This window comes from Megalopta genalis, unplaced genomic scaffold (assembly GCF_051020955.1).
Source record: "Megalopta genalis isolate 19385.01 unplaced genomic scaffold, iyMegGena1_principal scaffold0100, whole genome shotgun sequence".
Taxonomy (NCBI): Eukaryota; Metazoa; Arthropoda; class Insecta; order Hymenoptera; family Halictidae; genus Megalopta; species Megalopta genalis.
This window is the reverse complement of record NW_027476169.1, coordinates 206,520-220,936: the sequence shown is the minus strand read 5'-3', so window position 1 is coordinate 220,936 and position 14,417 is coordinate 206,520. Positions and strand designations below refer to the sequence as shown.

The 14,417-nt window shown below is 42.2% G+C and overlaps 4 protein-coding genes across 14 annotated transcripts; 2 read left to right on the top strand and 2 right to left on the bottom strand.

The window, feature by feature from the left end:
- Positions 1-224: 224 nt before the first annotated feature.
- On the top strand, positions 225-1,604 carry Saysd1 (SAYSVFN motif domain containing 1). The gene is made up of 2 exons (XM_033467963.2): positions 225-389; positions 581-1,604. Exons 1-2 carry the CDS (start codon positions 225-227, stop codon positions 902-904), a joined length of 489 nt encoding a protein of 162 aa, XP_033323854.1. The 3' UTR covers positions 905-1,604.
- LOC117219067 (uncharacterized) lies at positions 495-4,679 on the bottom strand. 5 transcript variants are annotated; one of them, XR_013036120.1, is made up of 9 exons: positions 3,195-4,676; positions 2,762-3,116; positions 2,435-2,571; positions 2,141-2,362; positions 1,899-2,080; positions 1,633-1,801; positions 1,483-1,564; positions 773-1,388; positions 495-687 (listed from the first exon to the last, which is right to left on the bottom strand). XR_013036120.1 is itself a non-coding variant. In XM_076528113.1 (9 exons), the coding sequence occupies exons 2-8, from the start codon at positions 3,037-3,039 to the stop codon at positions 1,187-1,189; spliced, it is 1,272 nt and encodes a 423-aa protein (XP_076384228.1). In that variant the 5' UTR covers positions 3,040-3,116; positions 3,195-4,676; the 3' UTR covers positions 495-985; positions 1,157-1,186. The 5 variants fall into 5 exon arrangements, 4 of the variants coding, with proteins under 4 accessions (XP_076384228.1, XP_076384230.1, XP_076384227.1 ...); XM_076528113.1 differs by having other exon boundaries at positions 495-985; positions 1,157-1,388; XM_076528115.1 differs by having other exon boundaries at positions 495-1,388; positions 2,762-3,098; positions 3,195-4,679.
- A 312-nt stretch (positions 4,680-4,991) lies between these two features.
- Positions 4,992-6,530, top strand: LOC117219071 (uncharacterized). 3 transcript variants are annotated; one of them, XM_033467958.2, is made up of 5 exons: positions 4,992-5,160; positions 5,346-5,483; positions 5,543-5,713; positions 5,787-5,980; positions 6,215-6,530. In XM_033467958.2, exons 1-4 carry the CDS (start codon positions 5,002-5,004, stop codon positions 5,949-5,951), a joined length of 633 nt encoding a protein of 210 aa, XP_033323849.2. In that variant the 5' UTR covers positions 4,992-5,001; the 3' UTR covers positions 5,952-5,980; positions 6,215-6,530. The 3 variants fall into 3 exon arrangements, with proteins under 3 accessions (XP_033323849.2, XP_076384233.1, XP_033323853.2); XM_076528118.1 differs by having other exon boundaries at positions 6,119-6,530; XM_033467962.2 differs by lacking the exon at positions 6,215-6,530 and having other exon boundaries at positions 5,787-6,025.
- Positions 6,531-6,634: 104 nt separating this feature from the next.
- On the bottom strand, positions 6,635-13,357 carry LOC117219066 (uncharacterized). 5 transcript variants are annotated; one of them, XM_033467945.2, is made up of 6 exons: positions 13,046-13,343; positions 12,432-12,772; positions 12,200-12,340; positions 12,051-12,110; positions 11,894-11,958; positions 6,635-8,048 (listed from the first exon to the last, which is right to left on the bottom strand). In XM_033467945.2, the coding sequence occupies exons 1-6, from the start codon at positions 13,059-13,061 to the stop codon at positions 6,944-6,946; spliced, it is 1,728 nt and encodes a 575-aa protein (XP_033323836.1). In that variant the 5' UTR covers positions 13,062-13,343; the 3' UTR covers positions 6,635-6,943. The 5 variants fall into 5 exon arrangements, with proteins under 5 accessions (XP_033323836.1, XP_033323838.1, XP_033323835.1 ...); XM_033467947.2 differs by having other exon boundaries at positions 7,936-8,898; positions 13,046-13,353; XM_033467944.2 differs by lacking the exon at positions 6,635-8,048 and adding an exon at positions 8,993-10,400 and having other exon boundaries at positions 12,923-13,357.
- Between the last annotated feature and the right edge of the window lie 1,060 nt (positions 13,358-14,417).

Here is a 14,417-nt window from a genome sequence, read left to right as displayed (position 1 = left end):
GCCGCTCATTTTCGGTGGTGGGGGAACTAACTATGTAGCTGAAAGGAGAAAACATACGGCCCGCGACGAAGAAGTTTGGTCGCCCTTAATGTACACCGTTCCTATTTACAATGTCGTTGACACGAATGTACGACGAGCGATTGAATGCAATTGAATGCAGCATTGTAGCACAGCGGAGCACAGCCGACTGATAGACAGCTGACGTGTGCGTTTGACAGGCTGTCATGACCGAGAACGGTATAAGAGAGCGGCTCGATACTTACAGACGTCAGAGACGCAGAAACGAAATGACAGAGTCGATTAAAAATGCTATACAAACTGTTCTGCCGTGGAACCAAAACTCCACCGTGAAAGATCCGCTCCTGTCACCGCCGCCGGAGGATGTGGAGGTAAGGTTATGTCACTCGTACGGTACCATATCCTGAAGTAGGCGTTCGGTGCGCGTATACTCGGCTGTTTCGAATGTTACGGTGCAAATAACAATTCTCTCGGTGTAAAGAAATCGAAGTAACGTTTATTGTAAAATGTACAGAAACGATTGCTGTGACCAGTGACAACACTAAGAATTAAAAGCTTACAGGATCTTCAGGATGCGGAAAGCAGTTGTTCGGACGATAGCCTAGACCAGCCTCAGTATACGTTGCTGAGGAAAGCAATGTATCTACTCTGCTTCCTTTTATGGGCAGTCTTATATACAATTGCAATCGAAGTTCAGTTCGGGGCTATATATTTCATTGTATCCATATTAATATTTATTTGGGTAAATACTCACTCGAGGCCAAGAAAACCGGGCGAACTCAGCCCATATTCGGTTTTCAATCCGCAATGCAAAGCAATCGATGGGACTCTCAATGCGGAACAGTTTGAAAGAGAAATACGGTATGGTCCAGGAAGCGTGCATTAGCTTTCCTGTGAGCCTTACTTATCGCAGGCATCATCTTTTTATATATATATATATATATCTTGCATACGATTATATACATGCCTGTGCAATGTACGGTAATACATGAATGGACAATAGGAACTCAAACATGTAAAATTAAGCTAAGCATATGGGGAAGTAAGGCTAAGCGTTAGGCTAAATATGTTTTAGCAGATTTTAGTGGTACTCCAAAGTTATCGCAGTTATTTAAAAGAAAAAAAACGAATTTTATACCTAGACTCTGTTTACTTTTGCATTTTTTTCCTATCTATTTTGTAATAATTGAATTGCTGCTTCGTAACATTTCACCATCTCCTTGAGATACATCAAACTTATGTTATACGGATTGTGATTTAGACTAAGAAACTCTGCCCAATTAGTTTTAGACCGAAACTTTGTATCAGGGCAGAAAAGGGTTCTATCGAAGTCTATCATCAAATCATTCAATATTCTTGTATCAAGCGTACTGCAACATAAAAAAAAGGATAGATTTTTTTGTGGCTTGCAGTATTAATATTTATAAATATAATAGTTTTATATAAACTCTAAGAGTTGCGTACTTAGTGCTATCAACCGCGTCAATCCTTCCATTTAGAGTATCAACATTATTTAACAATTCGACCGAAGTTACCTGTATTTTCTCTAAAAAAAAATATACAATTTTATTGAACATTCAGCCCTATACCGATGTTTTCTGAATATCCCAATACCTTTGACTTCTAAAAATTCTGTGCTATTTATAGATTCCAATGCTCTAGACATGGTTCCATTGAAGTAACTTGGATTCCATTTCATGATTAAACATTCAGACAATCTCCATAGAGTTTGGCTAAGGATTTGTGCTAGCATTACTTTACGCGACTCACTTTCATCATCATCCTTGAATGTAAAATCACTGTTTCGTCATTACACAGAAATAATATAAAACTAAGTAAAATTACTAACTGCAATATTTCTACCTGTCGGTGTTACATACCGTAAATGATAATATTGCATGAGGTACGTCTAAAACTAAATGGGAAATTGTGGAGTTATAATACATACTATCTAGAGTCGCATATTGATCGTTGTAAGGGTATAAATCCCTTACGTATTTAGCAGCATCTAGGACAACAGACTGCACTACATTTGTCCCCGACACGATCAAAGGACCTCTACCTATAACCAGACACAGTTACCGAGCCTAATTCTAATCGGATGAATTAATGCGAACCAAACCTTGCGATCCTTGGTGATGAATTACAATGTAAGCGAGAACTCTGTGCCTTGTAAATCTGAACAAAGTCCCAGGACATGGGTCCTCAGGCCCGAAGAATAGACAAAAGATAATCGATCTGCGTGGTTTCCAGCCGTGTTGCCTCTGAACGTCGTTAAAAATTTTCGCTAGTTTTAAAGCAACGCCTACACTTTGCTCGCTCGCCGACAGAACTACGAACCTGTCTAAACGTTAAATGTGAGATGAAACATTAAGCTTTAGAGACTAACAATAACAAAGTGTAGAATATCAATCACCAGGTTCTCTGGACCCCTGAACGGACGCAACGATATATGATTGATGCTCGACTACTTTGTCAACAAACGACAAATTCGACAGGATCCCATTTGCTCGCTGCACATCGTCCTTCAACAAATCGAAAGATTTCCAGGTCCTATTTAAAACATTTAAACAGTCGAACGTTTATAATAATAACTGTTCACCCCATTCTAGCAAAATGAAGAGATATCATTGCTGTGCGCATATTTTAGGTGTCCGCTTATAAAATAAAAATATGTCAATCGATTGGTAGTCAACTCTGATATGATAAAAAAAAAAGAAGAAAAGAATCGGGACAAACGTACACTTCGAAATCGTCGTCGAGCGGCGCCGTTTTCAGCAGTTCGAGCATCAAACGCTGAAGGTACTTGTTGCTGTCCAAACCGTTTCCCGCTAATTCGAGGCGTTTCTTTTCGGCGCGAAATTCGAGGGCCCTCTGCATAGAGAAACGACCGAGCAGAAAGCCGCACAGAAGGCACAGAAACCCGACGGAGAAGAGGAACGAGAAGCACATGCGTTTCGTCACGAACTCGCTCGATTCGTTGAGTCCGCGAGCCATTTGAAAGCTGAGGACCCGTTGCATGACTGACGCTGACTTCGAAGGGGCTCAATAATCGATATGGGTCATCTCCTTGCGAGTCACTAAAATCGCCGACGATCCTTGGAAAAAGTGCAAAAGATGTGGCGTCAACCAATAACGATGTAACAATTAAATGAATTTAACAGAAAATTACGAACCACTTTCGGAACACTTGGTTTGATCAACGTTTTGCCGATGAGGTACAATATCGTATGAAACACGTAAGCCCTTATTATTGTACTGTGCTCGGACGGAATCCTTTCAGCGAACTCTTGATTTCACGGATGAAAGCTGCCATGACTGTTCTTCAAGTTGTCTTCGGTAAGCTAGTTGCTTGAAAACTGCGTGGGACAAGACTGATATATTTGTCAGTCCGTCTTGTTGCCATCGGCCTTCCACCACCCTTCGAACTCGCAGCGTAACGGGCATGTTTATAGAGAGGAAAAAAAACCTGGAAAATCGATTTCTTGTCTAAATGACTTTACTCCCAGGCTATTGATCTACCAACCATGTGCACACGTGTACTGTATTTTCCATCGTAGATTGAATTCACCGCCCTCGAAATTTATTCTATAGAACAAATTGTTCAATAGGTATGAACTAACGAAAAGAATGAGAATAATTAAATAGAACGAACATTGCTAAATCTAATAATAATTTGGTATTTGACGAATATAATTTAATCGATTATTAAATGTTGAAATAATAAAAAGTTCAAATGTACATTATTTTTGGTCCATAAAATAAAGTTTGCACGTAATCAATTCTGGTTTATGGTGAAAGCTCGATCGACTGAAAAGAATGTACATGTGACTTCGATGGTGCTGATCCAAGATTGTTGGCATTCGCGTCACACCGTCAGCGTCTTCGGGGTAATTTTATATGGAGGAGATAAAAAGCTGACTGTCACATAAATGATATTTTAAATCGTAACACCCCGTCGTCGCTGCGTCAGCGTGAAGCAACTTATTTTCGGTAATAATACGGTGACGATGTTTCGCTTATAAATAGTTTTCGATGTATTACGTGCACGTGCAAGGTTGTCCCAGCTACAGATGTGCTGCTCTCCCGATCTCGAAATACGCGAAAAATCACTTATCCAGACCCGATGTATGTGGTCGCGTTTCTTTTCAAGAAATAAAAACAGAATTGAGAACATTTTAATAAAAGTACGTGTACATATATATATATTCACCGTTCACATGTTATTTACATTCTATGTATTTATCGATGCTCCGTCAGCTATAATGTACAAGAGATAATCGAGTTCATTTTCAAAAGCAAGAATTCGTCGATATATTAAATATAATATAAAATATATAACGATACTTTTTACTCTATTTGAACAGAAATTCTAATAGGTTATTCGTGGACTCGTTATTATTAGAGCGAATAGTAAAAACAAACGCTTGCAAAGCAATGAAATGAGTTACCGGTACAGCTCTCGGAAGAGAACAAAGCCTATGGATTTAAACGGATCTAGTAAAAATAAATTTCTAAATGAACGATTTTACCCGTTCTGCGATAAACGCGGCGCCTGTTCACGTTGTCCGTAGGGCCCATGAAAGTGCACATAAAAGTACAGTTTAAGGTTTTATTAGATGATTCTTTGTATTCATGTAATTTCATAAAAAAAAACCAATCACAGTGTAGACAAAAATATTGCAAACAAATACAAGATTAATTAATTCTTTGTTTTTCGGGATAGTTAAAGATCCATCTATCGGATGATTTTTATGAATCGCTTCTGAAAAAGGACTCTTCCGTTTCTACACATGCATACAGTACAGTCTCAGCGAAACTAACGGAGCCTAAACAGCAACACGTGGTTCTCCATCGCGCGTTCAACGTGAACGTGCAACACGGGTATGTCATTCGTTATTTTTTATTGTTTGATTCTACGAATTTTGATGTTATGCGTTAGCTACGAGCTTATTGCAGTGTCCACAAATTAACATAACAACGATGGATGAAATAGTAACGTGTCCTTACGATCGAAGTCATCGTGTTTCCAGCAGCAAGCTGTCACGTCATCTTTTTCGATGTAAACAAAGTAATTCCTCAGAGATGAAAATTTCTTGTCCCTTCGATGCCTTTCATATTATTAACAATGACGATCTCAAGGTATTAAACACATTCATGTTAATTCAATTGGAGCGGCTGTGATTGAGTGGAAACTCCTTTTATTCTAAAATTGAATTATTATATTATAAATTATGATTTCTTTATATGGATGCGTGTTGGATTCTACCATAATATGCTAGAGCAAAGAAATTAGACGTAAAAATTAAAAATAAATTAAATTTTAGCAACACATTGCAAACTGTGAAAGCAGTGGAAATATGGAAAGATATTTGTACAGTTTCGAATCGCCGAAGCAGTTGGGCACAGTGTCCTTAAAAGCAGCTGCGAAGCTAACTGTGCCCATAATGAAAGATTGGGAGGAGGTTTGTGGATAGTTAATATTCAATTGCATCAAATATGTAAATTTTGGTTTAATATTTAGGAAGACGTACATACATACGAGCCTTGGAAGAATACTGAAAATAAAGATATAATACGTTGCAAATCAGGAGGTACTAGATCGCAAAGAAGAGATTTCAGATTAGCTGAACGCACAAGACTGACTTCTCTCAAGAAAGAAAATCTATTCAAACGGAATCAGACAACTTGTTTCGTAAGCATTATTTCTTCTTAGTCGATAGTATAATAAAGTAACGAGTCCTATTAACATTACTATTTCTTTTCAGGAACGTAACCCATTGAAAAAATATCCCAGTGATGTGGAACTGATTAGAAATCTGAGACGAATGTCTCTGATAGATTTTGAGAGTTTATTTAGTGCTGACTTAAGTAACTTACATATTAGTAAGAAGAACAAGTTCAAAAATCCATTTTGCTGGAGGGATAATTAAATCACACGACTAAACACTGTAGACTTCATGTATGTATGACAAAATTGAATAAATGCAATTGCAAATAGTAAAAAGATTAAAAGAATTTTTATTATTTTTAATCTATTAAAACAAGTAAACAAAGAATGAACTCGTTGGTTAATTTCTATTTCCTCCGATTGATGTAGACAATTCTTGTTTTGGATAAAAATCTGCAGTATACGTATGACATTATCGAAAAGGAATTATTTTAAAATAAAATAATAATATAATAAATTTAATAGATACTGACCCAGAGGCTTAAAGTATCGGTACTGCGCTGTATGAGAAACTAAATTACTTAAGAAGAGCATAAAAAATATAAACCTGTAGGATATCGTGATGGTATTACATACTGGTTGTTACGTAAAAATCTAGCAGTTAAGATAGAGTACGCATGTTAGTTACCGAGTAAATTCACTATCTTGTATTAGTTTTATATATCGTATACAAATACGATTTCCACGGTAGAGGTAGTATTTATTGTTTTAGTACTAATAGGATCTAGTATTTTATGTAAAATTATTGACTCAATAAAAATTTATTATTTCTATCTGTGAACGATCCTATTGTTTAAAGTACAATAATGTTACCGAGAATTTGGAATAAATATCACATTTTTTTTAGGTAGTACAAGGTTGAAGTTGTACGAAGCAACGCAACAATCACATTGTTTCTCCATCTATAATTCTGACCAATGTTTATTATACAAAAATTGCATAACAAATAGAATGCACGCATCTTACTGTACACGACGTTGTTTCATATTACATGATGTTCAAGACTGTCGCCGGTGAATCCGAAAAATCTATGTAATATTTTCATCAATTTTCTGGATTTACTAGAAAAAAAATCCACTTTCCTTCATGTTGACAGAGATGAATGAGTAGTCCGGAACTTCCAGCGTTACGAGGAAAAAAGGAAATCTCCGTTTACGATATACAGAGAGCAAGTCTCTCTTTTAACGCAACGTTTCAGTTGCTTCCCAAGAGTTCCTCCAGCAGCCAGGAGGACGCCTCTTTGTGGTGCAGTTTTATATGGTTCCTTAGGTATCGTTTCTGCCCGAATTTCATGCCGCATTTGCAGTCGAACGGTTTCTCCTCGTTGTGTATCGCGCGGTGTCGCACGACCTCCCCTTTCACGGAGAACGTTTTGCCGCAGATCTCGCAGGCGAACGCTTTGATGCCGGTGTGCGTGGTCTCGTGGTGAGTCAGCCTCTGTTTGCTCCGGAAATACTTGCCGCAGTAGGAACACTTGTGAGGCTTGTAATCGGTGTGCACGCGATTGTGAATGTAGATGGAGTTCAGGGTCCGGAACATTTTGGGACAGTGCTCGCAGGCGTACGGCCGTTCGCCGGTGTGAATACGCCGATGATCGTCCTTCGCCCCTTTGTTGGCGAACGCGCGTCCGCAGATGTCGCACGCGTACTTCTTCAGGCCCTCGTGAACGTCCCTGACGTGCCTGGCCAGGTCTTGCTCGATGCGGTACGACTTGCCGCACTGGTCGCACTTGCAGGGTCGTTTGTCGGAATGCACGCGGATATGGCGCAGGAAGCCTCGCTTCGTGAATATCACCTTGCCGCACGTGTTACATTTATAGGACATACGGTCGTTGATTATCTGCTTGGCGCTGTTTACCAGCTCGGTCTCGTCGGGGTGCTGGATCCGGTTCGCATCGGAATGCCAATTAATGTGCTTCTTCAGATCGGACTTCTTCGTGAAGGTCCTCTCGCACAGGTTGCAGGTGAAGCACACCGACTCCTCGGCGACCATAGGTTCCAGATGGCGCGGCTCATTCTTCGAATGGTCCAACGTTGGGTCCAACAGCCCGTCCTCGTTGCCGCCGTGCATCAGCATGTGCTCGTCGAAGTCTTTCTCGCGGCCGTGATACATCAGCTCGCAGAACTGACAGTAATGCATCTCGGTCTGATGCTCGGCGTTCATGTGCTCTACAAAGTACTTCATGCTCGCGAAGACGACGTTGCACTGGGTGCACTGGACGTATTCGATCTCCTCGGCGTTCGTGCTATCTGTTTTCATGGTCGGTAACCGTGTAACGTCTTCCGGTTGGTTCTTCCACCTGCAAAAACAGAAACATAGTCCGACATCATTCCAGCGAAACCGTGGGCCTGTGGTGGTAGTTCCTCGCGTGGCTCTTCAAGTAACGCTCCTGGCCGAATCTCGCGTCGCACACGGGACAAACGTACGGTTTCCCGCGGCCCTCGTGGACACGTTTATGCCGGCTGACGCAGCCCTTGCTTAGGAACCGTTCGCCGCAGACCTCGCAGGCGTACGGCCTCTGGCCGACGTGGCCGTGTACATGCTTATCTAACTCTTGCTTTCTCGGAAAGCAACGGTCGCACGCAGAGCATCGGTAACGGCGCAGTTTCGAATGGAACAGTCGGTGAACGTGCAGAGATGCCTTTTGCTTAAACGATTTCCCGCAGGTCTCGCAGACGTGCGGCCTCTCCCCAGTATGGGTGCGTCTATGCTCGTCCCGAGAGACCCGCGACGCCAGGCAACGGCCGCATATGTCGCAGGCGAATCGTTTGATCGCCGCGTGAACGTCTCGCGAGTGCCTGTTCAAACCGGACGCCGAGGGGAAGCGTTTCCCGCAGGCCTGACACGCGTACGGTTTTATCCCGGTGTGGGTGTTCCGATGGGCGAGCAAGTTGTACGCCGTGGATAGCGTTTTCCCGCAATCGTTACACCGGTAACACGTGACCCCGTCGTCTCTCGTAATTCTCGAGCGTGCCAACTCCTCCCGTTCCTCGACCGTTCGTCTTTTCCGACTCGATGGATTATTCTGTTTCCGTTCACGGGTTTCACCATTGCGGACAGCTCTATCGTTATCGACCGTCGGTACACTGATCTCCGGAACGGTGTTCGAAACCACTCGCGGTCGCAACTCGACCGGCCGGTTTCTACACCTGAAAATAGAGTTGTCCCCGTTACTACTTGACAGCAGAGTTGGGCATTAGCGTCCGCTAATGTGCTCCATTGGTGCTTACAATTTAACAAATATATTACAATAGAAGAGTATGCGCGTTCAGACTGGACGATCGTCCAATCGTGGATCGAACGTCTACTTCAAAGCTCGATCAGTTCGATTAACATTTTTTTAATCGTTAAATGCAATCTAATCGCGGCGACCGACGATCGAATTGCTTTATGATTGTTAATTGTAGCAAAGTGTTGCCCAACTCTGCCCGGCGGTCGCTGTGCGAATCAGCTTGCGCCGTGATTGATCTTCTTATGGTTAACTAAATAGCGTTTCTGTCGGAAGGATAGGTCGCACTCGGAGCACTGCCACGGTTTCTCGTCGAAGTGTATCAGTCGGTGCCGCTTCAGCTCGTACTTGATGCGAAAACGGCGCCCGCAAATGTCGCACGCGTGCGGCTTCTCGCCGGTGTGTTTCGTTATGTGCACCACGAGCGGCGGTCTCGTGCGGAAGCTCTGATCGCAATAGTGGCATTTGAAGGGGAACACGTCCGTGTGCGTTCGATTGTGCACGAACAGGGAGGCCTTCTGTTTGAACGATTTGCCGCACACGTTGCAGACGTACGGCCGTTCGCCGGTGTGTATACGCCTGTGGTCCTCCGCGTTGCGTTTCGTGGTGAACATCCGGCCGCAGATGTCGCAGGGGAAGTTCTTTATGCCCGCGTGGGTGTCCTTCAGGTGCCTGGCCAGGCCTTGGTTCACCCTGAACTGTTTGCCGCACAAATGGCACGTGTACGACCGTTCGCCGGTGTGTATGCGCACGTGCCAGAAGAACGTGTACGGCGAGTACAGGTTCTTCCCGCACTCGTCGCAATGATAATACACTTTCCCGTCGACCTCCATCTTCGCCCGTGTCACCAGCTCTTTGTCGACGCATCTTAGCTTACGGTCTTTCTTGCCGATGAACTCTGAATGCGACTCGATCAGGTGCACCTCGAGCAGCTTCTTCTTCTTGGAGACGTAATCGCAATACATGCACGGGTGCGTCTCGTGCCGCTTTCTCTTGCACTTTTTGTATAATTTCCACTTGTCTCTCTCGTCGTCGATCCCGGCCTCGTTCTCGTCGGAGTCCTTCGACATGCTTTCGTCATGGTCTTTGTCGACGCTGTTCGTACATTTGATCGCGTGTCGCGCCAAGTGGCATTCCCTTTTGAAGCTTCGCTGACACGCCGCGCAAGTGTGCGGACCGTTGTTTCTGTCTTTGGAGAGAAGCGCGGTCGTCGCGTCGGGTACGTCTGAACCGTTGAAATTGCTGGACGAGTCTGTGTTCTCCTCTTTGCTAGTTCTTCTCGTCGGACGACCAGCGACCGTTTTATTCGGTCGCTGGGGAGCTGTATATTTGTTAGTGGTCTGTATTATATTATTCGAGCGCGTCGCTGTCATATGCCACGAGCAGTATGCCACGAGGGATTTCTTCCGAGGTAGAGCACACCTGGAAAAATAATAAATTTACCAGATTTGATAAATTGGATGTCGCTCGACACGATATATGCGGTCGGGTCTATATCTGTGTAGAACATTTTAAGGCTCATTTTTTTTTTTGTTTAGCATGCTCGCAATGTCTCGACGTGTCTGCTTTTAACGTGATTGTTCAGATATCGTTTTTGTCGGAAAGCGAGGCCGCATTTCACACAAACGAACGGCTTATTTTCGGAGTGGATCAGCTTGTGCCTGACGAGTTCCGATTTCACCCGGAACCGTTTCGAACAGATATCGCAACCGTAATTCTTCTCGCCGGTATGAGTGGTCACGTGGGCCAGCATCTCCTGCCTCCTGCGGAACTTTTTGTTGCAATAGGAACACGGATGCGGGAACTCGTTTGTATGCAGTTTACTGTGAATGTACAGGGAGGCTTTCGACTTGAAGCTCTTGCCGCACGAGTCACATATGTAGGGCCTCTCCCCGGTGTGCGTTCTGCGGTGATCCTCTCTGGTGGCCTTCGACGCGAACGATTTCCCGCAGATGTCGCAGGTGAAATTTTTCAGCTTCTCGTGCACGTCTTTCAAGTGTCTGGACAGACCGCCCGAGTCACGGAATTGCTTTCCGCAGATCTGACAAGTGAACGGCCTCTCGTCCCTGTGGATTCTCATGTGTCTCAGATACGAGTCCTTCAGTTTGAAGCATTTGCTGCACTCGTCGCATTGATATGACTCCTGAACCTCGACGATACTTTTCTGTTTCGCGTGCTCGCACGGTTCTCCAGTGTGTCGAACATCGGCAGGACATATCCTGCATTTTCCTCTCGTCCTTCTCTGGGCGTTTCTCTCATTCTGAGCGGCCAGCCTGCTCTCGTCCTCTAATTTCACTTTCTCTAAGCTGTTCGAGTCACCGTACAGCCGGGATACTTCCTCCTTCACGTCGATATCATTATTTTGCAGTTGCTCAGTGATAACAGACTGATCGAGCGACGAGTTTACGACGCTGATCCACACCGAATGGCCATCCCCGCTGCTGTCTACAGGCTTTCTTTCTCGCAGCTGGTACTTTATTCTGTTTGGCTTCCGAAATACATTCTGCATGTCTAAGAACACCTTAAATGGTGTCCGCATACTACTGGACCTGCAAAACAGTCAGAACTTGACTCCAGACTTTGCAGCTGTGGCGTGACAACAATGCAGAAGATTTTGTTCTCGTTTTTCAACCCACCATACAGAGTTCCGTTTTTATTTTTTTTCTCTGTCTTGTTCCGTATTTCGAACAGGTATAATCATCCATACGTCGAATATGGACAATCAACGTCTAACGATTTGCTTTGAGAGTGTATGGCTCTCGAAAGCTTGCTTCTATTGTGTACTATTAGCCGCGGAAACATTTGTACGTCTATCGGTTTAAGGCACATTTTCTGCACGTTCGGTTGTGCGTATTTTATTTGCTCCAATGTATTATCGGTTTTCTGTGTTTTCATTAAATAATGAGAGTTATTACCTGTTCATATCATTATCAGCCACTTCCCCACAATCTTCATCCTTTATGGTTTCCTGCTCTTGATGCTACAAGCAAAAATTATTAACACTATCAGGGTGATCAATAGTTTTAATCGATATCACACGAAATAATATCGAGCTGTTACACCTACACCTACCAGAGATTCTGTTATGTTAGACGTAGTCGTGTCTATCGATACTTCCAGACCTTCCGAGCTCTGAAAAACGATCAGGAATTTTCAGTAAACGAATAATTTCCATTGTAAACTTTTCAAGTAGGCAATGGGATTTGCTTCCACGCGTATACCTGTTTCACTTGTAGAGATTCCTGCATCGTCAACAACCTTCTCTCCGCTGTTAAACATCCTTCCAAGAGTTCGTGCCATGCTAACAAGGTAGCAGCGCAATGATAACACAATTGCAATGGAAGCTCATCCGTATCGGATATCTATAACAAAGCATCGATGAATTTAGAATAAAGTTTCATATCATAGTTTAGACAAAAACTGAACTAATTACAAAATGATCAAAGCACATACATGTATAGGTAAATATTTATGTATTTTACTGCACAGGTCGTGCTCCAAACCTTCTCCATCAAATATTGGAATCAAATGATCGTTAGCATTGGCGCATACTCTGCACAAATTAGACAATGAAATGTGTTCTCCGTTATCGGTAATAGTTGTTTCTTCGTTGCAGACTTCTATCACATTCTGCTGTTCGCCTTCCGTCACATCTGTGACAATAAAAAATCCCTCCTCCTTGCTATCTATCCCAGTATGTACATCTTCCGTTACCATGTTCTTTACAGTTTGCATTAAAATCGAATCTTCTTCGCATGATTCTAGCACAACAGCGCTTTCAGATTCCATTGTATCTGCAATATCAACGCTTGCTTAGATAGTACCGGAAGGGTTTATGTATGACAAACTTTGCCGCAGTAAAAATATAAACGTAATAAACTTGGACACTTTGCGCGCGTATATCTGTCGGATCACTCTTAATCACATTTCTTTCTCGTCAGTACCTCATTTTCATTCGAATCATATAAAACACTGGATCACTTCGATTTTCGAATCATTCGACGCGATATTTCTTCGAGACGCGAATCGCCATTTTCACGCGTGTTTTCTCATGAATCATTCCGTACCAGTGCAAATTCTCATCCTCTTCGAACTTTTTGAAGTATTCGGCAGTTGTCATAAATATTTACAAATGTTAAGCGGTCTCGATATCATTTTCGAATTGTCTTGCACCGTTATATAACCAAACAAACGGAAAACGATGTGCAGTTGTATGTACACAATGTGCGTTCTTCATTTATGGTTAAACGAATTTCGGTTAAATATTAGGATTTAGAATGTCCCAAAGTCTCTTGAAGCTTGAAGCGTACGAATCCTTCGTCGAAGACAACGCGGCGTCGCCAACAACTGCGACTTCACGATAGTGAATCTATTGTACGAAAATCGAAGGAGTGGGGATACTATCGACGGTAACCGACTATCGAATGTCCTATCGATAGTTGGTCTCTAGCATAAATTGTTTTCGACAACCAAAACATACTAGACAAAAATGGCCGTCATTTACTTTCTTGAAATTTTTTGAAATATTAGGTTATATTTTCAAAGGCCCCGAACTTCGCTGTACATTCTTAGAAATCGGACATTTTTTGGAGTACTGAATGTGCTATAGTTTTTAGAGTATAAATATATCTCGAACGATTTTTCCAAATTTTCTAACTTAATTAATAGCATTTTAGCATGAAAAATGCCTTACAACGATCGGGACAGAAAAAATTTCGTTACAATTTTAAATAACTTTTTGCACCATAAGAGATATTCGCGAGAAACTTTTGCTACTATACATTGTATCATACTTATCCTGCATGCACCTGCGCATCCAAGATGGCGTACTATAGCGCGTGTCGTCTGCAGGATATGCCTTCCACTTTTCTATTCCACAGTCGAGTTGGATATTATTTAGATAAAAAGTGATTTATAAATCACGATTCGAGTGGAAGATAATTTATCGGTTATTTGTTATTCAATGTTTTGAATAAAAGAAAAGTATCATTATTCGACCAGCGTCGAATAAATAATTGTATTTGATGAGAATTTATTTCGAGCCTTTATATTTATATTTATTCATTTTTTATCTGTATTTGAAGGCTTCGAATTTTATCTTCTTCGCGCGCACACAAATCATACAACGTATCGTAATACAAATGAGGTATACGGAATACTCGATTGCTACTAACATGTTTAAATTTTTGAAACATTTCTAACGATGACCGCGATACCGTAAATGGTAATTGTGCTTCTGAACCCACATTTTTGAGTGACAAAAATTTACTATGGATGCTATAGATTTACGTCTATGCCTCGTCTGTGTTGAGATTACGTCCTTTACAAACATTGATGTTATTATCGGGACATTACCTTAGATCATAATAACTAAAGTCACCGCTAGAGCACGCTGCTTATTTTGTCTACCAATATGGCTGAAGGTTGAAGATCCCTTCC